Consider the following 27,406-nt stretch of genomic DNA (forward strand, 5'->3'; position numbering starts at 1 on the left):
AAATGCTGTGGATGAAATTGTGCTTTGCTAATATCCTGGAGAGTTCTCTCAACTGGAATGCCTGTCATTCCCACCCACTTGCTGCATGGCTAACATCAACCAGCAAACTGTAGGGCTTGCTGAAGGAAGAATGACACCTAAGTTGGGAGAAAAAGCCAAGTAACCAACCTGCTGCACACACAGCACACTGCTGCTGCACAATTACAGCACCTCAAAGAAGCCTTTGGGGCCTGTGCCTCACTTCTGGCAGCTTCCCTGCAGTATGCATCTGGCAGTCACAGGGATCTGACTCCAATGGACACACAGAAAGAAGGAAAAGAACCTTAAATCCCAATGTGGGACAATGTAGAAGCTGGTGGGGGGAGGAAAACCACCAAAATGGGCAAGTCCCACCTAAAAGGGAGTTATGAGGCAGAGACCAAATAGCTCAGCTGGTGGGCACACCTTAGCAAGGCAGGCTCAGGAAAACAGAGCAACCACAAGCTTTCCAAAGTTCAGAAGCTTCCTTCCCCCTCCTCTCCTCTGCCCTTGGAACCAATTTTTTTTCTCCCTCCTAAAAATAACTTCATGAGCACGAACAGAAAGTGCCTGGAAAAACCACCAGGTCTCAGTTAAAAACTAAAGGAATGGAGAAAGATCTGGGCTTTTGCTGTTTGCCTGCTCTTGCAGCCATGGCAGCATTTTGGAAGGGCTCTACACAAGTCCAGGTGTTTCCCAGCTCCAGGACCACCTCTGGCATGAGCCCAGCAAGTGGAGTGGAGAGAGCAGCTGGTCAGACACCACATGTGACAGCTGGGAGGCTGCATATTGTCCTGATGCAAATTCCCTCTGCGTGTCACATGGAAAGTCAGGACAATTCTCAAGAAATGTCTGATTAGATGAGGAATGCCTGTGGATCTGCACACCCCACATTTGTGCCTTACTGGTGTCATAATCCTGAAGCTTTTATATGTTGCTGGGTGACCCTAAATTCCTCCAGGCTAGACATCAGGGAACAGTTTCAAACATGCACTGCTTACAAAACAGTCCCCAGAGCCAGGCATACCGTTTTCTGCCCACCATTCACAAAACACTGCTGTTTCCTCAAAGGAAAGCAACAGAAAGCTCCAGCAGCCTGGCCCCAGCCCAAGAGTGTTTCCACATTCTCTTCACAGAGAAAAGCAAGGCACAATTCTTCCCAGGAATATTTCTGGGTTTCACATTTTCTGAACATCAGAGAAAGAGAAAACACAATTCTTATGACTGTGTTGTGCCAAAGTAGAATGCAATATGGAGTTTGTTTCCCCAAAGTGAGGATGTTTTGTTCCCTTGGCCTATCAGGGCCAGGAGAATGTGTGTGTCGGGACTGCCACGAGACAGACACGAGAGAATCAGAGTGGATGCAGTTCTGTGCAGCTGTGAGCAAGGGTGAGTGTGTGGCAGATTCAGTTTAGATGCAATGTATATAGTATGGTATAAGAAAGTAATTATTTAGCCTTCTGATAAGGTGGAGTCAGATGAATCCTTCTCTCTCCCTCTCCACAATGTCAGTCGCCTTGATTTTCCATACAAGAGTTTCCAACTGATTTTTTTCCTCTACTTACTTTCTTTGTCCTGTGTCTCAGCAAAAGTGGCTTCTGCCAGCACAATGAAGTGGACACAGACCATTCGTTCACATGCAACAGCATGGGTTGGTGCTCCAGCCTGAGAGCTGGAACTCAGCAATTGGGCAACTGTGCTTTGAGATGCAACAGCAGCCAGAGAACGAGGCTGGGGGTGACAGCTTGGGGACAAGGCTGGCCCAGCAATGGCATGGCACACAAGCTGTGCAGGAGGCACTGTCAGCATGACAGCCCTAAGAATGCCACAAAACCCACACAGTTTTACACATTTATGCAACGCTGGTTGCTCTGCATGTATGTCTGTACTGCTGCCTTTATAACCTTTTGGAAATGGTCAGAGCTAGCAGGATTCACCCCCACCAGGAGCTGATGCAGCCTGGCAACCTGCTGACTTACAGACGCTTCTGGCTTTCCAGGTGAAGCCAAGGCAAGCCCTGCTGCTGCTGCTGCTGTGGCAGAAAGCCCCGTCTGGGCAGGGATGGCACCACTGTGCCACGGGCTGTTTCTCCTTCCAGAGCTGGGCGCTGCTTTTGAGCCACTGATGACAGCTGGCGGCAGAAGGAAGGGGCCTTTTCCTGCACTCATGGACGCACCAGGGCCACCTTCAGGGGAGACGTTCGGCCCCACAGAGTAAAGCAGAGGGCCACAGCTGGCAAACGCTTCCTTTGGAGCCTCCCTCTCTCTGGAAAGAAGGGAGCCGAGGGACAGGACGAGCAGCAGGGCCCGATCCCGGCCCGGGCCTGCAGGGAGGGGCGGCTGCCGCTGGGCGGCGCCATGGGCAGGGAGCGCGCCTGCGCGGGGCGGGCGGGGCCGGGCAGCCGCCAGGGGGCGCCCGGGGCGGGGCGGGGCCCCTGTGTGAGGGGGGAGAGCCTCGGGCAGTGCGGAGCCACAAACGGGACTGTCCGTGCGGCACGCACAGCGCCAGGGCAATGCACAGCGCCAGGCACAGCACAGCTTCAGCGCAGCCTGGCCAGGAAGGGAATGCTCCCACGGAGTGCAGGAGTCAGCTGGTTGGATTCCCAGTCCTCTGCTGAGCTGGCAGGGCACAGAGCCTCCTCAAGCACCGCTGCCTCCTCTCCAGGCTTCCTGCACTTCCTTTGCTGACAGGGTCCCATCAGCCCGGCTGGGGGCAGGCTCAGCTGATGTTACAAAGCACAAAGATTTTTACAAAGGTTTCTTCAAATCCCAAGATGTTGTCTTGAGCTAAGAGGCTTTGGCTCTTTTTATTCCAGAATAATGTATCCAGGATTTTACCCTGTCTGTTTCAATGCAGCAATATTGTCTGCAGAACTTGGGAAGGTCCTGCTTTGGCTGCAGCAGAGCAGTTTCCCCAGCCTTTCAAGTACACCCAAGCTCTTGGTTGGAACTTGTGCACTGCTATGTTCAGTCCTGTTGGTCTGGAGATCGCCACTGCTCGCTGTAAGTCCTGTAAAGTTTTGCTAAGAGAAATGAGGTAATTATTCAAATCAACCTCTCCTTATATGTGTGTGTTTCCTGAAATGTGTGGTACTTGGTAGGGTCAACCATACAGCAGCTTACAGGGCCAGATTTTGCTGGTGCCCCATGTCTGAATCCTGATTCAAAGCAGAGCCATGGGTAAGGCTTGGAACCATGTCAAGGAGGTTTCCTGACATATTTTACCCAAGTTCAGTTGGATTGTGTAATTCATTCTCTCTCCTTTGCCACTAGCTTGGGGTCTGTAAGGAGCATGAAGACCCCAAGCTATTCCCAAGGCTTTCCTAACCTCTTGTAGCCCTTCTGCAAGAAAGTGGGAACCTCTATCTATGACATTCCCAAAGGTACCCCAAATCTAGGTATTATTTGATTCAACAGTATTTTAGCCACTTCCCTAGACTGGTTGATATGACAAGGGAAGTCTTCTGGCCACCCAGAAAAGGTATCCACCAGAACTAGAAGGGATTGATACCCCCATTTTCTGGGAAATTGAGTGAAATCCATCAGGCACTATTCCCTTGGAACACCTCCAGATTTTATGGCTCTTAGCACTACATTGTGAGCTGTGTTACAGTTGTCTCTTTTACAAACTATACATTTTAGAGTCTTGGTTGTACAATCTGAGCCATTTCAGACCCAGCTAAAGTTTTTTGCAAATGTTTCCAAAGTTTTTCAGTACTCCAACGAGTGGCTTTGTGTTTGCAATCCATTTCTTCACAGAAGAGTGTTTCTGGGACTACTCTTTGCCCAGCTGGGATAAGTGCCTAGCCTTGTGGATCAAATCACGCTTCTACAGTTTCAATTAATTGACAGTTTCTAGCATTATACTCTGGTTTTTCTAGTTGGAGAGGTATCTCTGGCAAGGGTATTAAAGATAAAGCTTTGTTTTCTAACAAGTCTTTTTCTGCAGCCTCGTTGGCTAAATGTTTCCCCAATTCCAGTTTGGTCTTATCCACTTGGTGTCCTCTGCAATGCCTGATGGCAACTTCCTCTGGTTTCTGGACACTTTCAAGTGTACCTGAGATTTGTTTTCCATTTTTGATTGATGTGCCTTGAGAGGTCAAAAGGTCCCTTTCTTTCCAGAAATACCAGAAGTACCCGTAGCACTCCAAAGGTGTATAATGAATCAGTTCAAATGTTAACTCATTTTGCTCTACTCAGTTCCAAAGCTCGGGTGACTGAAATTAGTTCTACCTTCTGGGCTGAAACATCAGAGGGGAGTGCCCCCGATTGGATTACCTCGGGCTGTGGAGTCACTGTGTATCCAGATGTTTGGATAGGAAGATTGAGGGCATGGTCCTGTGAGAGAGCAGCTGCTCCTGCTGCCCGCTCTGCCTTTGGCATCTGATATGCTGCAGGTGTGGCAGCTGCAGCAGGATTTCCTGTGGGAAGAGGCAGCACTGCTGCCATGGCCCTCAGACTGCAGGGGCCCTTGGCTGTGCCCCCAGCACAGGAGTGTCACCCACGGGGGGGCACAAGGGGAAGGGGAAAGGGCATTAGGAGGGAGAGAAACCAGTGTCTAGGGAGTGTGTGAGGGAAATAACAATTGATTTCCTTTTCCTTGAGTAAAGAGTTGCAAGAGCCCTGCTAGAGCTGCTGGTGGCTTGGCCTCTTGCAGGGCTGGGGAGAGCCCTGGGGCCAGGGCCCCTCCTCTTTTTGGGACACCAGGTCTAGCTGGGCAAGTGGCCCCTGTTCCAGCCAGGAGCAGAGGTGCTGTGCCTTCTGCCCTGGGCACAGGGACCTGCCACTGTCACCAGCTCTTTCCACAGCTTGTCCTGATGCTGGGCCTGCCCTGAAGGGATGGGCACAGGAGGGGAGTGGCTGTGAAACCCAGGGCGGGGCTTTCACATTGACTGCTCTCAGTGAGCGTCTGGAAATGACAGTTTTCCATCTTCTGCCAACCAAGGCTGCCAGTGTTTCTGTGTTTGTATTGATAAGAAGGGTAGAGTGTGGGTTTGTGGTTTCATGGAGAGCAAAGCGGTGTCTGAATTCAATTGATTTCAATTTTTTCTTTCTTGGTATTTTGTCTGTGAAAAGTCTGAAAATGAAGGACATCTTTCTGGAATCTCCTGTCTGTGACCTGAATACTCACGAGTGACCCTTCAGAACCTTGACCTGACTAAGCGAGTGCATGAACTCTTTTAGCTCTTTTTAGAGGGAGAAAATAAACCAAACCCAAACCTGTTTTCTGAATCTTTGGAAAATCTGACTTATCCAAGACAGTATCATTTGGAATGTACAGATTTTCTGTGCATCCTTCATTCAGGCGCCTGTGAAGCCAGACCAGCAATGCTCTCTTCAAAGATTTAACACAGCTGATTGACATCAAGTCGCTTGAAATTTTGGCCTCAACTTTCAATGATATTTTGAATATGAAAATTTGCATTTCAGGGAGGAACAGAATGCATTTACACAGTTCCATTTTGGGTTGTTTTGTTTTTTTTTCAACACACAGATTCCCTCATTTCCCCTTCTGTAGCCTTAACCATTAAAGTCAACCATCTGCTTTGGAAATGCAGCTGAAATGTAGCTCTTTCTGCTATTTTGCTAAAGTTTTTTTTAGGGGCTGAAAATGTTCAGTTGTAATTTGCTTTATAGAATTCTTTGTCACTGTGGGTTTGGAAAAAGTTCACAGAAATTTCTCCCATCTTAGATTTTAAAACAATTTAAAATGTTATTATAAAGACTATTTGGCAATATTTAATTTTTGCTTCTTGTGTAACTTTGTTAAATCTGTACTTTAAAACAAGTGTTACCTAGCAGGCTTTCAGTTCAATGACAGCAGTTGCTTTTCAGCAGGCTGATTTCCCTGTAGGACCAGCCAAGGAAAGTACCTTAGGAAACTGAGTTTTCCACATTGTTGCAGTGTAGGAATGGTATTCCCTAGTTGAGTGCTCAGACTGATGCCTCTCAGAGCACGTGCCCCTCACTGACTTCCCCACCACTTTCCCTGTGGCAGGATGGAGAGAAGGGCACAAATGGGTAAAGATCACGGGTTGAGATAAGAACAACTTACTGGAAACAGCAATGGAAAAAGAACACAGACGGTAATAACAACACTAAAAGGAGAGTGTACCAGAGGCGAACGAGTCACACGTGATCGTTCTCCACACAGAACTTGGCACACCCTGTGACTTACAGCACACAGGTGGAGGAAGAACAAACCCTTCCATTTGCCCCTGCCACGTGGCAGGTGGTATCCAGTTACCCCAAGGTCCTGGCCGTGTTCCTCCGAGCTGCTGCAAAGATCACCCTCCTGGCTGGATACAGGACACAGGATCCTTCCTGCGGGTCCTGGCTCTTGCTCTGGGTGACAGACCCCCATGGCATCTGCCCCGGCAAAAGGGACTTGAGGACAACCTCTCACTTACTGACATCAGCCCCTCTGCCCCTGCCCCAGCTCCCTTTTTGCCTCCAGAAATCTTTGAACAGAAGTAGCACTTAAGTACAGTTCTGCACATCCTGAAGTGGCAGGAAGGTGACCCACATGTCGCTCTAGGCACATGTGCAGCAAGGACAAAGAAAGTGTTTGAGGGGCTGGCTCTCAAGGCATTCACTCATGCAATAGGAGCCCTGTTTCTGAGAGGCACAGCCAAGAGTGGAGCAGTCACGCGTGGAGAATGGGGCATCTCCTGAGCCAGGGAAACCCTGGGGGAGCAGAGAGACGCAGACACCGGGCAGACCCCAAGTGACACCTGCTGCTGGGGCACAGGCACCGCGGGGACACGCACACTTTGGGGTGAGCTTGCTGTGCTTTACTGGAGTATGCAGCACACAGGCATTCTGTTTCTCAGAAATCATTAAATATGTATAAATTGCTTGAGTCTGCAGAGTTAGTTTCTGAGGGTCTGCTGGGGATCTTTAGAGACCCTGGGTGTTCACTGAGCTTTTGGACTTTTGTTGACCTTTCATTGTGGTCTTCCATATAGTAGTCATTTTCATCTTGGTTATCTGAGCTGCAGAATGTGTTCTTGAGGAAACTGTCTTGCTCTGGCTTGGCTTGGGACATAGAGGGTTTCAGAGCTTTCAGAGTTCCACTACCCACTCCTTCCTCCTAAGCTATTTGCAACAATCCCTCACACAGATCCTTTTGAGATTTGTCTTGGAAGTCTCACTTCTAAAACTAATTTTCTTTTCTAGGACAATAATATTTGTTATTATAAATATTTGCAAAACATCTCATGAAAGCTGACATACAATGAATTATCACACACAAAAAAATGCAAACAGCAACAATTCCAGCACTGGTTAGAAATAGTTCTGTAAGCCTTTAAAGGTCTGGTAGCCATGAGGAAAGCCAGTCCCACCTAGAGTGGGAACTTCTAGTCTTCTCCCATTCTTACATTCCTTTTTCTGATTGATGATATGCCAGATTGCTGGATATCAAATCAACCAGCATTCTTGTAACAAATCCAGCAATTTGTAACCTTTACTCAGGGCTCAAGGCAGTAGCTGCCTTTAGCACCACATCTTTTGTTCCAGGAGCACCACCTGTTACTTTCAGGTTCTGTTCAGGGATAACCAGTGACCTCCTTTTTGTGCTGAACCAGACATAACCATTTGCAGCACATAAACTGTCACTTTTCTTTCCCATTTATTTTCAAGTATATTCTATTAATCAGGACCATGGTGGTTCCTGCTCTGAGGTGCATTGACCATGCCTTGAGTACATTTTTTAGTTATTTTTTGAGAAATACGCCCAAAATACCACAGGGTTCCTTCCTTCATTCCCATTCTTTGAGCTAAATATGGGGCTACTGTGCAGGGCAAAGGCACTCATGGATGAACAGTGCATTGGGTTCCATCAAATCTGGTAACTCCAGAGCAGGGGTTGTCATCAATAACCTTTGAAAGATATGGAAAGGCTGTTGGACATTCGAGTCCAGTGTAACAGCCTCCATGGATTCCTTTCATGATTCATACAAAGGCTTTTCCAACAGTCCCTAACTGGGGCTCCATAATCAACACAAACCAGTCATTCCCAAAAAAGCACACAGTTCTTTTACAGATCTGGGCTCTGGTGTTTGACAAATTGCTTCCTCCCTTTGTGTCCCCAGACTACACTGTCCTTGTGAGTGTGGCAGCCAGGAGATGAGACATGGGTAGATATAGACATGGACTTCAAAACTAACACAAGATATGATTGAAAATGAGCTTTGGATGGTAATATTCAACACATTTTAAACAACATGCTTTATTACTTCTCCCTGTAATGCCTGGACAACTTATGGCTGGCACTTATTTTTGGTGCCAGCTGACTGAAATCTGGAATAATCCTGGGTATGGGGGAAACGACAACAAAATCATAATGAATTGAATACAAAATGTTTTTCTACATGTGTCAATAACTTCAATGACCACTTGCAGTCAGCAGAAATGTCAGCCTGTAATTGTGATCAGAGTCAGAGCTGGCTGTTCCATGTCAGCTCCTCCTGCAGAGGCTGTGGGGGCCTGGGCATGCTGCTGGCTTGTTTCCTTTTAGGAGACTGGGATGAGGAAAAGTTGGGGGATTTTGTTAAAGAAATGATGTTTGAGTGACTGTGTACGTGCTGGAAGCCTCACAGACTGACGGGCCCACGACAGGAGCGCCCAGTGCTGGGAGGGCTGCACCTTGCTGCCCTGGTTAGAGGTGTTAAGCTGCTCCTTCACCTCCGAGAGAGCCAAGCGCAGCACTTTAGTGCAGAAACCCTTCACTAGGCCTGGTTTGCACAGCTGCAGCACCTGGGGTTGGTGGAGTGCCCCTTTCTGCACGTGGAAATGGGCTGAGTCAGTCATGGGCCAGGGCAGGGCATTCCCGACCTGTGCCCATTGTGAATTCCCTCTGCCCCGACTGTGACGCGTCCCGCTCCTCAGTGACATCCCGCCCAGCCTGGAACATGGAACTCCCCGTTTCCAAGGACACGTGGCCATTGTCACCGGCACACGGCAGGACCGCTCAGACCCTTCGGCGGCTGCAACCAGAGCGGAGGTGTCAGAGCAACAGCGAGTGTTGTTCCAGCTTTGGTGGTTCCAGCACTCGTTGTTCAAGAGGCCAATCCACACACTGAGTGGAGGTATTTACAGTTCTGGGCAGAAAGGAGGGGCTGAGGGGCAAATTCACAAAGCTGGCACCATAAGAGCCAGAGTGTCTTAGTATTTATACAATTGAGCAAAGAAATGAATTAGTGTTCATTGACTGCAAATCTCCTAGTTCTTTTCATAATTAGTATTGTGTCTGCTGTTGGGTAATTTCCTCTCACTTCTCATGCCCAATAGTCTGCATGCTCAGTCTCCCCCTTATTCACAGTGAGAGGTTTTTTGAGTGGGTGTCCATGGTCTGCCCCTGCTGAAATGGCCTTTTACCCTGTCACAGCTGATTCAGCACAGTTGCTGTGTTGGCTTCATCAGTTTGTTCCTTTTCTTGGGGGTTCTGCCAAATGTCCTTGTGTCCATAAATCTGGCATTCTTTGTGTCCACTATCAGAGGTGCATCCTTCCTCCCAAGCCTTGCTGACCTCCCCTTTGTCTGAGGTCACTGAAGGCTGTCAAGCCCTGCACCTCACCAAGGCAATTGAGCCAACAAGTATCCTGCCTTTCAAAGGCCGGGCCATCCCTTTGAGCTTGGTGGCTGCTTCTTGTTTCATGGGGGTGATCTCCCTTCTTCTTGATGAGCCTTGAAAGCCACCAAGGCCAAACATCCAGGAACACATTTTGCTAAGAAGGATTTTGCATTTTGCAGACTTTGCAGCAGGATCAGTGTCTGTGGCAGCGGGAGCAGCCGAGGCAGAGCGGGATGGCGGAGCTGCGGGCCTGGGCAGGATCCAGTGTGTTCCGCAGGGCCCCAGCGCGCGCTGCGTCCCGCAGGGCGCCCAGCAGCACTGCCGTGCCCGTCAGGGTGACCCAGAGGCCCCAGGACCAAGAGGTGAGGGGCAGCTGTGGGGCTCTGCGGGCTGGCAGCGGGTGGGGGCTTGGCCATGGTGTTGGTGTCAGGTGCTGCTGAGCCCGCAGGACATGTTGGGCAGGGCTGGGGCCCCACTGCTGCTCCAGGGCCCCTTGGAGGCAGCTGCCCGGGTGGGAGCCACTCACAGGGATGACCCGCAGGAGGTGCCAGTGGAAGTGGGAGGATCTCTGATGGATGTGACACTCAGGGATGACACTGAGGAGGTGCCAGTGAAAGTCACATGTTCTCCATGCTGGGACACTTGGGAAATTCATGCTCTGGGCATGGCTCTTGGCCACAATGCATGGATTTCTCATTGTTCCACATTGTACTGCACTCACCGAGCATGTCAGGGTAAAGGAAACTCTCTAACAGTATTTTCTAGTATTAGGAGGAGGTATTAGTATATTCCCAGCTGTGATGCCTAGTGGAGAACTCCAGCCACATGCACATCATTTTCAAAGCTTTTCCACTCTTTGATACAGTTTTAGCAAACATAGAAATTAACCTTCATGGGTTCTAAAGTACAATACCATTAAGTAATATGCCATCCTCTATTTGGAATTGATGTCTCCTTTCTCATGCTAATTAGTCCACATTTTTCAGTCCATTTATCATACATTTTCGATTTTATCTCAGCCAATTGTGCCTTCAGAATGAAGCAGTTGGATGGCAGCAGTTGTTTTTGTTAAAAAATGTACTTAGGCTGAAAAAGATTTTACAGATTTTTAAACTCCACTGGAATGTGACACAATTTTTACTAAATGATGAGATCAGCCAAGTAACCCCAATTTTGGTATATCTGTCTTGCCAAGGAGAAACTGTTTCCACTTCACATCTATACAAAATTGCATCTAGAGGTGAGGAAAAGAGAAAGGGTTTTCATGCCTCTTGAGAGTCGAAATTCACCTCATGCAGGTGAAATTCTTCTTGGAGCTGACTCCAGGATGTACTTCCATAGTGCCAGATAAATCCCAGTGTCAGGTCCTGCCCTGAATTCTTAATCTTTTTGTGAACCACTCTCACCTGGATTGTTAGCTGAGCACTGCCCAGTTCAATTGTACTCAGGCACTTGATTTCAAGGGAAGCCTGTGCCTATAAATTCCAGCAATTGGGAAAGGATGACTTGCTACTTGAAGGCTTGGCTGCATTAGAGGCTAAGTGAGGGTCGCTCTCTCAGGGCACTTTTGTAGCCGGCTGCTTTCAGAGGGAGAACTGTGTCAAAGCAGCCCTTTTGAGTGATGGGACAGCAAACCTTTGCAAGTGCAGCTCTTGTTTAAAATGAAGGGCCGAGTTAATCAGCAGTGATGGAGAGTAGGCTGAAGATTTTACAGAAAATTTCTTCTTCCTTTTAGCCAAATGCCAGCGAGGCGTCGTACAATGGAAGTGCGCATGATATCAAATTGTATAACCCACTTGGAGGTATGGTTGTCTTTCATATTTTGCTCAATGTCTGTATAATTTTCACCTTGGCAATTCATTTTTGCAGCATATTCTTGGGAGAGGGGATCTCTTGTGTTCAGAGCTCTCAGCTGGAGGTGGTTTGGCCTCAGGTCAGCCTTGCAGTCTCTTGTCAGTGCATTCAGGCACTGGTTTGTTTTCCCCTGAGAAAGACTGCCAGTCCTTCCTTGTTCCCATACTGCTTGATGGGCTGGAGTTTGGAGCATAAAGGTCAAGGTTTGGAGCACCTTTATGCATTTAAATTCACAGTTGTGGTAGCTAATGTTTTGGATTTGCAAGTAGATTTTGGAGTACCTAGGCATAGTGCCTATCCATAAGAATTAATTGCAAATTGAAAGAAAAATGACTGTGAGGAAGTCGCATAGAGAATTTCAATAAAGTCATTGGGGAGAACCATGCTTGATTTAATTTTTTTTGTCTTGGTCATTAATAAGTCAGTGCTGCCATATTACTGTGTTGGGTTCTTTTCAAGGAAATTGAATGGAAGATATTGATGTCATCTTCCCAGTGGATTCCATCACTCCCCACAAAGCACAATGTGCTTAGGGGCTGCCATTTGTTGTTAACTTGTTCTGAGTGCTGTTTCCCCAAGGAGCCTGGCTCCAGGCAGACACCAGGTGCACATTCCCCTTGCAGGCACTCTGTGGTGCTGCCTGCAGCAGTGAGCTGAGCCAGGTACAGCCAGCTGCCCTGAGAAAAACAGGCTCTCACCTGGCTGTGGCTGCGGTCACCTGCCTGCAGGGACATCCCTGCCCCTGCACGTGCAGCTCTTGCTCTGCCTTAGCCTAGTGCAGAGCATTTTAAGGCAGCACAATGGTGGCTTTTTGGAGAGACAAAACTAAACTTCTGAATTTCTCACTCAGGACATTCTGTTTCACATGTGAATGAAGATTTGTGTGATTCTTGGTGGTGGTCTACTTAGATCCTAAGGGAATATTTAACATTCAGTAGCTGGGGTCTGAGGGCTGGCAGTAGTGAGACAGTTGTGGAACTTGGTGGCAATTTTGCTTTGGGCTGGCACAGAGAATCTCAGGTGAGACAGCTCTGGTTGCTGGTAGTGTACAGGGTGCCTTTGCAACATGCTCCATGCAGTATCAGTTTGGGACTGGTGTTTGTCACAGAATCAGAGAATATGTGATTTGGAAGGGATCCACGAGGACATGCAAGTGCAGCTCTGTCCCCAGGAATCCCACCAGGTGCCTGTGGACCTTGTCCAAATACTTCATGAGCTCTGCTGGACTTGGTGCCATGAGCCCACTAAGGGAGCCTGTCCCAATGCTTGACCACCCTGTGGTGAAGAACTCTTACCTAATCTTCACCTTAATGCTTGGTTATGGTTTCAGGTAATTTTCATTAGAAGTCATTCAGGGATATCATTTTGGGAGTTCTTTTGCTTGAATGCTGTGGGAAGTTTCTGTAACTCCATCAGATTGAACTTCTGAAAACACTAGCAGTGCCCCCACTCCATAACTGGCATGTTTACCTTGTTCTAAGTAATTGAAGTGTGTGATGTTTGTGTCATTAGGTTTGCAGGCAAATATCAGAGAGGCATGGTCCAAGGAAGAGGAAGTGGAGAAAGGCATTAAAAGTTTGACCTACATTGAAAGATTGAAGGAGCGTGTAAAGAAAGGTCAGTCTCTGTGTGTGTGATGGAAGACACAAAGCTCCCGGATGTCTCACCAGGACTCAGAGAGTCTCCATCAGACACCAAGCACGAGTTCCTGGTTTCAAAGCAGTGCCTGGTGTGTCATATCCCCTCCCTCGACCTGCTGGCCACGCTTCCCCTGGTGCAGCCCAGCACACGGTTGCCTTTCTGGGCTGCCGGCACACGGTGCCAGCTCATGCCTGGCCTCTCATCCACCAGCACCTCCAAGTCCTCCCCACCTTCATCCCCAAGCGTGCCTCAGTGCCAGGGCATGTCCCAACCCCAAAGATGCAGCACTTTGCACTTGGCCTTGTTGAACCACATGAGGTTCCCAGGGCCCCACTTCCCAAGCTTGTCCTGGTCCCTCTGGATGGCATCCCATGCCTCTGGTGCTGGCAAACTTGACGAGGGTGCATTTAATCCCACTGTCCATATCATTCTTGACAGAGCTCACTGCTTGAGCTTGCAAACTGGGAAAATCATATAAAAGCACCATGCATAAAAGTAATTTTTCACAAATACCACCCCTCCAATAGCATTCCTTTACCAGGTATTTTTAAGGAATGTTTCTTCCTAATGCTTTACTATTTGGATTCTTAAAACTGATCTATAAATGCTGAACAATCAGAGTTTCAGCAGTCTCGGTACATCCTTTTGAATCAACTTCCTTGCCTTCTCCCAACACCCCATTTAACATCTCTTTTTCTGTTTTTCCTTTACTGAAGTGAAAATACCAGAGCTCAGGAGAGCCCCATGCAGCTCTCCAGATCTTGTGCCTGAGAGGAAGAGAACGATGCCCACGAACCCTGCCAAATTCTTCCAGAGACTTTCCAGGACTGTTTCACAACGACCCATCAGAGACAGGGTGATTCATTTACTGGCTCTGAAGAATTACAAGAAGCCAGAGCTACTTTCCCGCTTAGAGAGAGAGGGAGTTGTGGAAAAGGACAAGGAATCTCTTGGAAAGATCCTTCAGGAGATGAGATCCTGGAGTCACTGCCAGCAATGCTAACTCTCAGCTGTCTTACTTCAGCGTTTCAATTGGAAACTAATGAGAGGCTTGGGAAATACTCCTGATTTAGGTTTTTCCATCAGCTTTACCCAGTTCCCCCCCAATGGCAAGCCCATGTGAGGAAAGAAAGAAACCTTCCAAACTTGGGAGGCATTGTTGTTGTTTTTCTAGAATGGCTGGCAATGATAAATTTTTTGTAATGTACTTGCTTCTCGTGCCTTTTTGTAATCCTCTGTCTTTTCCTTGCACTCTTTAACTGCTTCATGGACTAACTCCACAGGGTGAAAGTCTCAACTGGATGAAACACTTAGTTAAGGTCCTTAAAATATCCTGGGACAAGTTTCAGAGGAGAGAATTTTGGTAGCTGCCTAGGGCAGTATTTCACTTGAAGGATTTGGTGGCCACTCGATGGTACTTGGCTGCTGCTGGGATCTGTGGGGATTGCTTTCCAGGGGAGGGTGTTCCAGGCAAATCCTCCATGATAAGGGTGGTAGCCAGCTTTGAGCACAGGGGTTCTTTGCTGTTATGTGATCGAGTCTTCAAAGTCCTTGGCACCTATTATTTTTCAGTAACTTTTCCAGGTGTTTGTTTAGTTCCACTGGTATTTCTTTATCACTTTATTTCTTGATCATTCCTACAATTCACATTGATGGAAGGATTCAGTGGCTGTTTCCTTCCTTTTTCAATATTCCCCGTCCATGTAGGCTGTTACTGAATCATGCAAGTATTAGGTAGCATATCATGTAGCAATATTTCCTTTTTAGCTATGAAAGAAGGGATTATAGGATTTCAAAGCTCAGCTCCTTAGAGGGTAAGAGGTGAAAAAAATTTCTCCTTTCCCTTTTTTCTTGTCAATGTTTAAGGAGATTTTGAAGGAGTATTTTCTTGTTTGCCGTGTGAACTGCCTCAAGGTACTGTTTGCATTCTGAAAGGGCTGTGTGAACTTCAGCACACAGCACTTCATCCTGAAAACGATTATTCACATTATTCTTAGCTTCACAAGGAGGTGGCATTTTTTTGGGGTATAGATGAAAAACCAGTAGGGTGAACTTGCTGAGCGCTTAGACTCCCAGCCTTCCTTTTCTTCCAACACAGCCTTAGTTCTGCTTTTAAGAAGTGAATTCCTGATTCTGGGTATCTTGGTTACTTTTTAGCTGTTGAAATGTAGCTCTAGGTAGGTTATGTCCTACAAGTGTTCCATAGGAAGCTGTAGTTTCCTCTGAGCAAGCACTTGAGAAAGAAAAGCAGTTCTGTTTGCAGAGACAAATGCCAGCATCCTGTGGAGCTTCACGGGATGGTGAAAGCATGCCCCGTTAGAGGCCCAGGCTGTGCTCTGCCATGGCAATGCAGCTGGGTGAAACAAGAGGGTAGCCAGTGTCCTCCTGAGGGTGGAAAAATATGGATTTGCCCATGGAGATGATGTTCTTCAGGTCTTACTTGAGTAAGAAAAGGAAACAGAAAGGAAAAGCCTGGCCTCTCCTTGTATTTCAAATGGTGAAGGTTGAGAGTTCTGGCATAGGGGACTTTGACTCTCAAAGCTGTGTTAAAGACCAAAAAACCTGGATCCCTGGTGCAGGGAGAGGTTTTCATAGCATCCATTTCCTCCATGCTTGCAGCACTTTGGCATTTACTTACCTCCAAATTTCTAGAGCCCAAATGGACCACACCTCTTTAATATTGTTACCTCTTACATGTCAGCTCCTTTGTTCTTCACATTGAACAAAAGTCCAGGAAAACTGGTGCATGATTTCTTTTCAGCTTTGCTTTAGCTTTGCAGTACCAGTTTTACATCTATAGTCTGCCTTTAGGTGTAATGAACATTTATGTTTTAAATGTCTGTCCTTAGGTAGCCAACCTGGATGCAAATGAGAATTCTTTCAGCCTGAAGGAACATTTCTTTAAAGACATCCAGGAAGATTGGCCTGGCTACACTGAAAGAGATAGACAGACATTGGAGGTGACCCTTTCTCGGTAAGTTCAGTCAGGACAACAATAATTTCAAAAAACCCTCTGGGAAATGAAACCCTCTGTTTTCCCTGTGAGAAAAGAACGATGACTGTTGATAGTTTTGCTTTGTAACCTGAAATGTTGGGCCATCCTTACAGAAAACCAACTCCATCTCAAAATGCCACCAGCACCAGCCAGTCACCATCTCTGGGACCTTCTGAAGGAGATACTCCACTCAGAACTGCTCAGGTATTTTGTGACTTTTTTAACATTCTCTACTATGAATGATGTTTTATCCCACTTGCTCCTGGTGCCCAAGCTGTGATATGAAGCAGTAGTGCTCTCTTTATATTGTATGAACCTGAGGCATGTACTTCCAATGGGATTCCTGTATACTTTTCCAGATGGTTGCAATGTCAAAGCCTGCAACAAGCTTGCACACATGACTTGTTTCTCATGGTGCATAGGAAACTCTGCTAAGGACAAGATGTGGACATGTTTCTGGTACCTGGCTGTGTCTGTGCAGGGTTCTTGATGATATGGCACCTCTAGTCCTTAAAACATGCACAGACATGCCAGTGCTACTGTTTGAAGAGAAATCTTAGGGAAGTCTAGAATAAGGACAAATTCCAGTAGTAAGGCATTTGTAGGAAACTTGTTTTTCTGTCCTAAGCAGCATTTAGGCTCCCATTTTGATTCAGACTATCCCATGTGAGAGGAGGGGACTCTGAATCATCATGGAATACCTCAGACTTGTCAGGCTTAAAATCAGAGCATGGTCTGTTTTCTTACCAATACAAGAGGGCAAGGCAAACCTTTTGAAAGAATCTTGGAAAACACTGCATGAAAAGTTAGTTTCCTAAAGATTAAAAATACTCTTTAAATAGAGGAGGGAGGACACAGCTCTGTTTTTCCCTACTCTTTTCCCAGCCAGAGCAGGAAATGTTGCAGGGCCCAGCATCCTCTTATGTCCTGGCTCCTTGCCCACAGCATTTCTGTCAGCAGGCAGGCACGGAGCCGTGTCTGGCACTCCTGCTCTGAGCTGCTGATGTGCACGGATAGGAGCAGTGTTTGCTCGGTAGGGAATAGGCTGTGATCCAGGGTTTCCTCTGGAGAACACCAGGAATGAGACCTGCAGCCAGACTGGGGCTTCTCTCTGTTGTTATCATCTCTGCTCTGGACACGCTGCGATCGGCACCGCACCGGCGGCTCCTTGGGGCTGCTTTGGGGAATCGTGTGGGTGTGTGACAGCAAGAGCTGAGTGTTTTCCTGGTGTGTCTAAGGAGAAACAGGGAGCAAGATAAAACCAGACTGAGCTCCCCATTTTGGGAAAGCCTTTGATAGAGGTGCTGAAGGGAGTGTCTTTGTCCCAAAGCCTCTGAGCTACAGACTAGGAGAAAGACTTGCTGAATACTGGGGTGAGAAAGTAGGGATGAAATAGAGAACATATTTAGCTGCAGCACTCCTTGTTTGACAGGCTGTTTTAGGTAAGAAAGGTGTGTTTTCAACCATTGCCAGTTCAGAAATGCTGTTTGTTCAGAATGGAAGCAAAACTAATCGGGATCATCTTTGCAGAAACGGCCTCTGGCTTCTGACTTTCTCAGTCCTGTGATGGGCAAAAAGCAGAGGATTGACCAAGAGCCCAGTGATGTCCAGCCAGCAGCTGGTGGCCACTCTCCTTCTTTCTTGGACCTGCCTTCCACATCCTGTTCAACTTTCAACCCATCTCCAATTGTCAGATTGATTTCAACTTCCACCCCGGAAGAACAACAGAAAAATAAGTTTCAGACACATTCTGGATTCCCAGTGTCTGCCAGGGTGCAGGGGAAGACTCCCAAGTCCAAGGGTGAGTAAACAGAATGAGACAGGGTAAAAAAATCCCATCCTTTGGATTTTTATGAAATGCTTGCCATGATCAAAGCCAAAGAGAAGAGCAGAGAGCTCAGGACCCAGGCAGAAAAGGAATCACACAATCCAAGTGCAAAGGGTATTAAACTGATGGACCCCTTTCAGATATGCTTCCATTTCATTTTTTTACTGGATATCTATATGGTTTCTTGCTCATATCCAGCCTCTCATCCACCAGCACCTCCAAGTCCTCCCCACCTTCATCCCCAAGTGTGCCTCAGTGCCAGGGCATGTCCCAGCCCCAAAGATGCAGCACTTTGCACTTGGCCTTGTTGAATCTCATGAGGTTCCCAGGGCCCCACTTGCCACGCTTGTCCTGGTCCCTCTGGATGGCATCCCATGCCTCTGGTGCTGGCAAATTTGCTGAGAGTGCACATATTCCCACTGTCCATGCCATTCTTGCCATAGCCAATGCTTGAGCTTACAAACTGGGGAAATCATATAAAAGCACCATGCATAAAAGAATTTTTCATGAAAACCTCCCATCCAGTATCACTCCTTTACCAGGCATTTTACTAACTGTTTCTTTTTAATGATTTACTATTTGGATTCTTTTAGATTTGTAAATGCCCAACCAATAGAGGTTCAACATTCTTGGTGCATCCTTTGGAATCAACTACCTTGCCTTCTGCAAACCTGCAATTTGAACTCTCTGTTTCTGGTTTTCCCTCACTTTAGGAGAAGAAGCAGAGGTCAGAGGAGCCCAACAGAACAATCCAGGTCCTGTGCCTGAGAAGAAGAGGATGGTGCCTGTGAGACTTGCAGACATCGACTGGAGCGGCTGCGCTGCTGTTTACGGCCGACCCTACAGGGACAGGGTGATTCATCTGCTTGCTCTGAGGGATTACAAGGAGCCAGAGTTACTTGCTCGGCTGCAGAGAGATGGAGTCAGGCCAAAGGACAAGGACTCCCTTGGAAACATCCTTCAGCAGGTGAGATCATGGAGCTTGTGCCAGCAATTCTTCCATCATGCTGTTCTGCTGTTCATAATTTTACTACTTCCTCACCTGTTCAGATTAGAGACTTTTCCAATACTCCTTCAAGATAAGTTCCACTGGTATTTCTTTCTGATAGGCTTTCGTCAGAGGCACACCCATGGAAAGATGCCGTAGCTCCTTCTTTCCTTTTTAAATATTCCCCATGCACCTGAATGGTGCTGTTGCTGAATTATGCAAGCATTATTATATTAAATAGGATTATTTCCTCTTTAGCTAAGAAAAAGAGTTTTGGAGCCTAGGCAAAGGACTCAAATTCAACGTGGATACAGTTTTAGTTGATCGCAGGGTGACTTTTAAGAACTCATTCCCTGAACCTGCAAAGTTTGTTGCTGTGTTTGCCCAGGGCAGTGGCAGGGCTTTTTCACCCTGCAGACAATCACAACATAATGAGAACCATGTTCTGCCATCCCAGCTGAAGTAGCTCCTTTAGATTTCTGTAGTTTGCATGTAGGTGTAATGAAGATTTGTTTTCCAAAACGTTTGCCTGTAGGTAGCCAACCTGAATGCAAAGGAGAATTCCTTCAGTCTGAAGGAACATCTATTTCAAACCCTTCAGACTGATTGGCCTGGCTACAGTAAAATCGAAAGAAAGAGTTTGAAGTTAATACTTTCTAGGTAAGTTCAGTCTCTTGGGGAAGGAAAAGAGCCTTTTCAGAAAAAAAGCCCTGGGAAATGAAGCCTAGATTCTTAGAATATGCTGCACCAGCAGAGGCCCATCAGGGTCATGGAATCCAACTCCTGGCCCTGCACAGACACCACGAGAATCACACCCTGTGCCCAAGAGAGTTGTCCAAACTGTTCTTGAGCCTTTGCTGCAGTGACCACTGGCCTGGGGAGCCTGTTGCAGTGCTCAAGCACCCTCTGGGCCATGAATGTTTTCCTGATGTCCTGTCTAAAGCTCCCTCAACTCTGCTTCATGTTTTTCCCTTGAGTCCTGACACTGAAGGTCTGTTTTCCCTGCAAGGAAAGAACTATGACAGTTGATATTTAGGCTTTTTAACATGAACTCTTGGACCATCCATACAGAAAATCAGCTCCATCTCAGAACTCCACCAGCAGCAGCCAAGCAACATCTCCAAGGCCTTCTGAGACAGATGCTCCAGCAAGACCTGCTCAGGTATTTTGTGCATTTTTAACATTCTGCACTGTGTATTACATTTTAGCAGACTTGCTGGTGATGTAAAAGCTGTGATGGGAATGTGCAGGACCAGGCCTGGGCATGTTTTGCCACACACTGCTGTGACCTCAAGCTTGTGATAAGAAGAGAGGATCCAGCAGGGGTGGAGCAGCATTGTCCTGATCCAACTTTCTACTCTGCCTGGAGACTTGAGCTCAGTCCCCACCCTCAACTCATGCCCTGGACAAGGGCTCAAAGTTCTGGCTCTGCTTGTGTGACAGAATTGCATGAAAAATCTCCTGTGCATAAGAGGCTGCACCAGGTGGGGCAGATGGGGCCCTCTTGCTCTCTTCTCCCTCTGTCTCTCTGTCACTGTCATTGTTGACCCCACCTCCGCACTATCCACATGGCTGGACAAACACAGCACCTACGGAATGGTGCTATTCCCTCACTCTCTCCTCTGCCTTAATTTCTCTCCTCCCTCCCTCTGCCTGGGCACAGCACGGCTGTCCTGTTCTACTCCATCCCTGGCCCTGAGGTTTGCTGTGCCTGTGGGGAGTTTGTGGCCGTGTGTTGTGGCTCGTGAGGCAGCACCTTTGAGAAGCTCCTTGGGAGGAGCTGAGAGATGACTGAAGGGCCCTGAGCAACATCAAGGGCTCGTTGGTAACCACTTGTGAAACTCTCTTGTACAAGTTTAAAGACTTGTTAGCCAACAGCTTTTGAGTCTGCGGAGTGGGTAAGCCTGCTGGATTTAAGACAGCTGTAGCTAAATGCACAAGAGTTTCTGGACATGTGACTGGTGTCTGTGTTCATCCTGATGAGAATTCACAACCAACCATAACATCCTGTACTCAGGGGTTGTAATAGTGAAGCATTAATCTTGTTTTTAATGCATAAAACTCTAAAACAGCCATGTTCCTCTGTAACAAATTATGTGGGTGTTTGATAGCAAAAGCTGAGTCTTTTCCTGGTGTGTGCAAGCAGTAATTGGGACCTAGTCAAAACTTACCTGGCATCCCCATTCTGGGGAGGCTTTGCTGGAGCTGCTGAAGGGAGTGTCTACTTCCCAAAGCCTTTTAGCAGTAGACTTGGAGAAGGACTTGCTAAGTGCTAAGACGAGAAAGTAGGAATGCAGCAGAGCAGATATTTACCTGCAGGTCTTCCAGGTTTGACAGTTATTTTTAATTTCAAATGGTGCATTTTAAAACTTTGCCAATTCACAGATGCTTCTTTTTTAGAATGGAGAGCAAAACCTGATTGTGATCATAGAAGAATGAATTATTTTGTTTTTGTTGCAGAAACGGCCTCGGGCTTCTGGCTTTATCAGTCCTGTGAGGAGCAAGAAGCAGAGAACTGAGCAGTAGCCCAGTTACCTCCAGGCAGCAGCTGGTGGCCGCTCTTCTTCCTGGGTGCTGGCTTTGACATCCTATTCTACAGGGATGTCAGAGCCATCCCCATGGAATGGGATGTCAAAGCCAGCACCCTGCCTCCAAGTCTGGGCTCCATTTCCCTGCACCCTTTAGGTTAAAAAAAAGACAAATACTGGAGTTCTAGAATGCCAACATTTGTGTGGAGGACTGCCATATCCAAAAAGATGTGAAGAGAGCTGGGGAGGCTGAAGCAGTAGTGTCCCTTGGATTTCAATGAAGGTATTAATGTGCTGCTTTTCCTAACTCCAGTGTGGACAATGATGGAGCAAAATTTGATTATTAAGAGAAGCCTCTGCCCGAATTTTGGTGCAAGCAAGACCATATTTCAGAGTTAATACTACAGATGTTATTTGGGGCCCTCCCTTCCTGCAGTGCAGCTGCACAGGCTCAGCTGCAGCAGTGCTGCTGCATCCCCTCATGGCATTTGCAGGAGAGGAGGGAGAAGTGTGTGTGTGGTCTAAAGCCCTGGAAATTGCTGGCAGCTTGTGTCAGGGCAGTGATGTTGGCAGGGGCAGCCAGGCCTCCTGCAGCTCTGGGGCTCTGGGGCAGCTGCGGCCTTTGGAGCAGGCGCGGCAGGGCCCCGGCTCACACTGGATACAGCCAGGGATGCTCCGTGCCAGGCTGAGGGCAGGTCTGGCCCTGCAGGGCAGCAGTGCAGTGAGGCCCGTGCCAGGGTTCTTGCCAGCAAATGTCACTGGGCAGAAGCCAGTAGTGCAGGCTACTGCTTCTCTGGTGCCTCTCAAAATGTGGAAAGGCATCTGTAGTTTTCTTTTCAAACCTGTCCAACACACCAGTCAGGTGTAGCTGGCCTGGGATGCACAAGTTGTTGTCTGTCCTGCTACTGAATTTCTACTTGTTAAAGATGTGTGGCTTGTAAATATTCATTTCAGGGTGATTTGAAATGTTCATTTCCATGTGGAGGGAGATTTGTCATCCAATAAAAACCAGACCTTAAGACCCATAGGAGCAGAAGCATTGGTGTGAGAGTGCTGGGAAGTGGCATCTATTATTCTCATTGCCACTTCATCTTGGATTTGATCATGAGCTTGATAAACCTCACACGTGCTGATTTGAGGGAGAAGGGAATGGAGAAGGTTTGACTCCCATCGGTGGCTTTGAGCATTAATGAGTTTTGGCCGCCTGAGGAGCTGATGTGCTTTGGGTTTTTGTTGTTGTCGTTTCTGACTTGTCTAGAGTTTATTTTTCGGTCTGCATTATAACAGCCTCAGTTTGCCAAGTTCCCTCAAGGGTGGTGGCTCACAGAGAAAAATAGCTCAAAAGATAAACTGAGTGTATTTTTACTGTTCTACATGAATAAAGCCAGACTGGACTAACTGAGTGTGCCTCAAGGCTGTTTTGTAGGAAAGGTCATAAAATTCTAAACTCCGCAGAAATGTTGGCATGCACTAATTTTCTTTTGATTTCTCCTTCATAGGATAGCCCCAGCTACTCTGAGATGAAGAGCAGGTGCCAGCAGCTCCACAAAAAGCTGTCCCACATTCAGCAATGAATATCTGAATTTGGCAAGCAGCAAGTCCTGGAGTCCTGGCACCAGTCTTCTGCTTCAGCAAAGGAACATCTATGAGCTCCAGCTGTTTTATTTTGAAAGAAGATTAGCTTTTTAGGTTTCTTCAAGTTAGTAATAAGGAGATGATTATTTGTTAAAAATGTAGGATTAGTTAGTCTAAGATTAGAGAATTTAGTCTTGATCTTTAGCAATAAAGAAGTTGCATTATTGTTAACTCCTCTTATTGTCAGTTTTATCATCTTTGGAGAGTCTTTCTTCTGGTCAATTCTTCTCTTCAAGACTTAGCTCTGTCCACTGAATGAAACTTATCAGTAGAGAATGGGAGCCCAGTACTTCTATTATGATATTGTGCACCTATTAAGAAAATATTGTAGCAAATGGAATTTCTTTATGATAAGAATAAGCCTGTTTTCTGATTTTCTTGTTAATTTAAGATCTTTGCCTTAAGGGGTGGAAGGCATAGAGGACAACTTCCACCCCAAATGACCTTGTTGTTGAGGGTTGCAGAGAAGTGCACATGGGCTGCTCTAAGCTGTCAGCTGAAGCAGCTCTCAGGACTGCTTGGAGATCATGGCCTCACCTTGTCATGAGCCAGGGAAGATCCAGATCTCTGTAAGGATTTTATAAAAGACATGGAGAAGTGTTGGAGGCAAGGTACTACAATAGGTTTAAAAAGAGAAATTCAGTTCCAGTGTCCCTTCAGGATCGCTACCAGTTTTGTAGATTTCTCCAAACTAGTCAGTCACAACCTGTCTTTCTAGAGAGACACAGATCTTGATTCCTGCACAGACCAATAGGGACTTTGATGTCTAGTTCTTTTCCTAAATTTCTTGCCATTTATTTATTCAGCTGAAAAAGAGGACATGTTAGCAACAAGACCATAATCATCTCTTGGGAAAGGATATGAAATTGTCTGAGGGAGGATAATATTTGGGAACACTCAAAGGTGGCTGGGAATGCCCCTTTCTTCCTTGCAGAGCATTCTACAAATTCCTCCATTTTCTCCAATCCAACGATGTTGAGTCCCTGTACCTGAGAGCCCTTGGGGTGTTTTGTGATTGAACACCTGAGCAGTTGTTGCCCTTCTGCTCTCCTTCAAGCCAAGTTCAAGAAAATGTCACCTCCTAAACCCTGAGACTTGGGTCCATTTTTGCCTGGCTCAGGGGGTGCTCCTCCAGCTCTGCAGTGCAGCAGCCCCAGGGACGCCGCCGTGGGGGGCATGGGGTGAATTGTGCTGGGCTGCCTCCCCTGGGCCTGCTGGCTGCTGCTGCTTGACAGAGCGTGCCAGAGTGCTGCTGCCCAGGGTGGGCTGAGACTGAGGACTTTTCATAGTTACCTCTTCATGACATATCTTTCCCTTGAAACTTTCTTCTAACTCACTCTACACTGCATTAGAAAGTTTTATTTCCATGCTTTAACAAATTGAGGCTTCAAATTCTCATTTATATTTTCCCCTCCAGTCCGTTATGTGTTGGGGCTGTCTTCCCTTGGGGGCAGGTGTATCAATGTACTGATCCCATCCCCTTTTATTGCTGCACGAGTGCTTAGGAACACTTCAAATGGCCCTTTCCACTTTTCTTTAGGTGGCTTGTTGCTCTGCTTTCTGACATAAGACACAGTCCCCAGGTTGATGAGGGTGTATCTGAGTATCCAAAGTCACCAGGGTTGGTCACAGCAGAGGCTTGTGGAAAGATGAGATCACTTTCCAAGAAGATGATAAGGGACTGAAATTATCATTTCCTATCATATGATTTTCTCTAGAAAGCATTGGAACTTTACAGTGCCTTCCATAGAGCATTTCCTATGGGCTCACTTTTTTCTTTAGAAGCCACTGGAATTCTGAACCTCAAGAGAGCAAGAGGAAACATTGGCGGCCACTTCAGTGAGTTTTCCTGGCCACTTTTATTCATTTCTGGTTTTAGACTCTGATTTGTTCTCTCAGCCTTGCTGCTGGAAATGACCTCCATGGGCTGAGTAGGTCCCATTTAACTGGCAGTGTTTTACATAACTTTTGTACAGTTTCAGCTCTGAAATGAGAATCTCTATGGATGACATTCCAAAAGGAATCAATGGATCTTAATCTTAGTAGTTTTTCTTTTATTATTACTTGAGGTAATTCTTTGAGTTGGTTTGTTTTTTGGTTTTTTGATTTTTTTTTTTTACATTTTTGGTTTGGTTTTGATTTTTTGGGGGTTTTTGTTTGTTTGTTTGTTTGTTTGTTTGGGTTTTTTGCTATTGTTGCTATTGTTGATTTTGGGTGGTGGTTTTGTTTTGTTTTGTTTTGGGTCTTTGTTTGTTTGTTTGTTTGTTTTTGCTTTGTTTTGGTTTGGTTTCCTATTTGAAAGTTTGTGGGTTTTTCTTCTTGTTGTTGTTGTTTTTCTGTTGTTGTTTTTTTTTTTTTTTTTGTGACAAGAAAAAGCCTCTGGCCATACAGAAAGTGGGTCCACAAACTGTAGAAGGATTCCTGACTGAACAAGGCCATGATATTCTCCTGTGAGAATTGGAAAATCTGGTCTGCAGTTTACAGTTACTCTGAAGACCATGTACTGTCCCCAGAACGAGACAGACCATGTACTGTCCTCCAACAGATACATCAAGGAAGAAGGAGCATTGTGCCCAGATGAAACCAAATGCCAAGCACACACAAATGGGAGCTGCTAATTTGGCACACCTTAGCTAAAGATGCTTATGGTGTGACAGCCAATCAGTAATTAACATGCATGTGTGAATGCAGCTACTGAACCAAGCGGCATTAAGCATTAGTGGCGTGATACAGTGTCTAGAGAAGGATAAATGTGCCAAAGTTGCTTAACAAAGGGGAGCAGCATGTAGCCACATGGGCTGTGAGTGTCGTTCCTTGGCCGACTCTCCGTGGGACCCTCTTCCCTTTGGTGCCTGTGAACAGGGACTCTCTTTGCTGAAATGCAGTTCGCTGAAATGCAGTTCCCCTTAACATGGAAGACTCTGGAAGTCATGGAAGAGCATCAGGTTCCCAGGCATCGCAGGAATCTATGGATGCACTAATGGAGCACTAACATTCTCACCCTGCTCTATTTACTTTCCATTTGAATACAGGCTGGTAGAAGGAGAGATCTGGCTTTGATTTCTCCCCAAGTTACCTGTTGCACTTTCAGGTTAGCTATACATGTAAAATGCAGCTAATCACTCTCTCTATCCAAGAATATTCCACTAGTGAACTGACATACAGAAACATCCTTTTTCTCTTTCTGCCTTCCCAAGCGGTGCCCTAATAAACAGGAGACTTGCAGAAATCACACAGAAAATCACCAAAATTGCTGAAATTAACACTCAATTGCATGAAAAAAGCTTCTGAGAAAATGCTTGACAGGATCACTGAAGAAACTGAAGCTAGGAAGAGAAACTTTCATTTTAGCACTGATCAAGGGGAAAGAAAAAGCAATGCTGCAAAAATTCCAAGTGGAAGATAAGGAAAGAGAGAGATTATTTGGGGTAGCAGAAAATGGGTAATCATGTGTCTTCAATAATTTGACTGAATGTAAAAGCCATGCCCTAGACATGTGGGGAGGAAAACCAGAGATAAACAGATGTTAGGCAGAGAGGTAGAAATCAGACATGTACAACTAGAGATAGCCACGTATTTATCCCATCTATTAGAGCTGTGGTAAAGAGGAGTATTTTCCTGCAAGTGCTGGGTTGGCAACGTGCCGCAGCCCCCTGCCATATCCAGCCCTCTTCTCAGCTCTTCGCGGTTTGGAAGAATTTGCTTAGGCCAATAGATTTTTGGGGTGGGCGCTGTGAATTCCAGCTTTCTGAGAGGAAAGAAGCGCTGATAAGCATTCTTTCATTTTCCAGACTGCGGGCAAACGGAAGAGGAGCAACAGGCCTCCCAGGAAGGAGACTGGGGAGACAGGGAAGAGAAGCCGCAAGTGGGCTGGCAGCGCGGAGTGTCCCTGCTGCCAACCGCGCCAGCCGCCCCAGCCGGCGGGAGGCCCCTTTCCGTGCGGGCAGTGCCAACGGTGCACAAGCTCCTCCTCCTTCTGCTCCCAGCTGCCCCTTTGGCCTAAAGCACGCTGACCCTTTCCAAAGGCAAGCTGAGGCCACTTGTAGGATCGCCCCTGGCAGCCGTGCTCAAGCTTACAGCCCACTTGGAACCCAAACAGCTTCGTTCAAACCCAGCATTCCCAGTGAAACCTTGCCATGCCCCAACAAGACACAGTTCATACAAGCAGGAACAGATGCGTCAAAGCTTGCTTTGATGCTGCTGATCCAATTAAACCTAGGATGAAGCAAAAGGAGGAAGACATTTCAAAGAATTGAAACCAGCAAGATCAGACTCACGGTGCTCTCCAGTTTACAAATGTGTCAGCCTGAAAAAACAAAAATTCATCCAAAAAGGGAGATCTC

The 27,406-nt window shown here is 46.7% G+C and overlaps 1 protein-coding gene across 6 annotated transcripts; it reads left to right on the plus strand.

Moving 5' to 3' along the window:
- Positions 1 to 2,493: 2,493 nt before the first annotated feature.
- On the plus strand, positions 2,494 to 26,924 carry LOC135290239 (RNA polymerase II elongation factor ELL2-like). Of its 6 annotated transcripts, none has more exons than XM_064404134.1 (11): positions 2,496 to 3,020; positions 12,961 to 13,065; positions 13,806 to 13,945; positions 15,939 to 16,063; positions 16,198 to 16,288; positions 17,615 to 17,885; positions 18,626 to 18,879; positions 19,436 to 19,560; positions 19,972 to 21,711; positions 22,928 to 23,127; positions 26,855 to 26,924. In XM_064404134.1, the coding sequence occupies exons 1-9, from the start codon at positions 2,981 to 2,983 to the stop codon at positions 20,126 to 20,128; spliced, it is 1,308 nt and encodes a 435-aa protein (XP_064260204.1). In that variant the 5' UTR covers positions 2,496 to 2,980; the 3' UTR covers positions 20,129 to 21,711; positions 22,928 to 23,127; positions 26,855 to 26,924. The 6 variants fall into 6 exon arrangements, with proteins under 6 accessions (XP_064260205.1, XP_064260204.1, XP_064260203.1 ...); XM_064404133.1 differs by lacking the exon at positions 26,855 to 26,924 and having other exon boundaries at positions 19,972 to 20,062; positions 21,361 to 21,711; positions 22,928 to 23,234; XM_064404138.1 differs by lacking the exons at positions 19,436 to 19,560; positions 26,855 to 26,924 and having other exon boundaries at positions 2,498 to 3,020; positions 19,972 to 20,062; positions 21,361 to 21,711; positions 22,928 to 23,234.
- Positions 26,925 to 27,406: the final 482 nt, after the last annotated feature.

This window comes from Passer domesticus, chromosome Z (assembly GCF_036417665.1).
Source record: "Passer domesticus isolate bPasDom1 chromosome Z, bPasDom1.hap1, whole genome shotgun sequence".
NCBI classification, from domain to species: domain Eukaryota; kingdom Metazoa; phylum Chordata; class Aves; order Passeriformes; family Passeridae; genus Passer; species Passer domesticus.

Bases quoted from the DNA above. Each gene is read 5' to 3' on its own strand.
- LOC135290239 (XM_064404134.1), top strand. From the start codon at position 2,981: ATGTTCAGTCCTGTTGGTCTGGAGATCGCCACTGCTCGCT. The intron at 3,021-12,960 runs GTAAGTCCTGTA...TTGTGTCATTAG, and splicing joins GGAGATCGCCACTGCTCGCT to GTTTGCAGGCAAATATCAGA. The intron at 16,289-17,614 runs GTATTTTGTGAC...TCATCTTTGCAG, and splicing joins CTCCACTCAGAACTGCTCAG to AAACGGCCTCTGGCTTCTGA.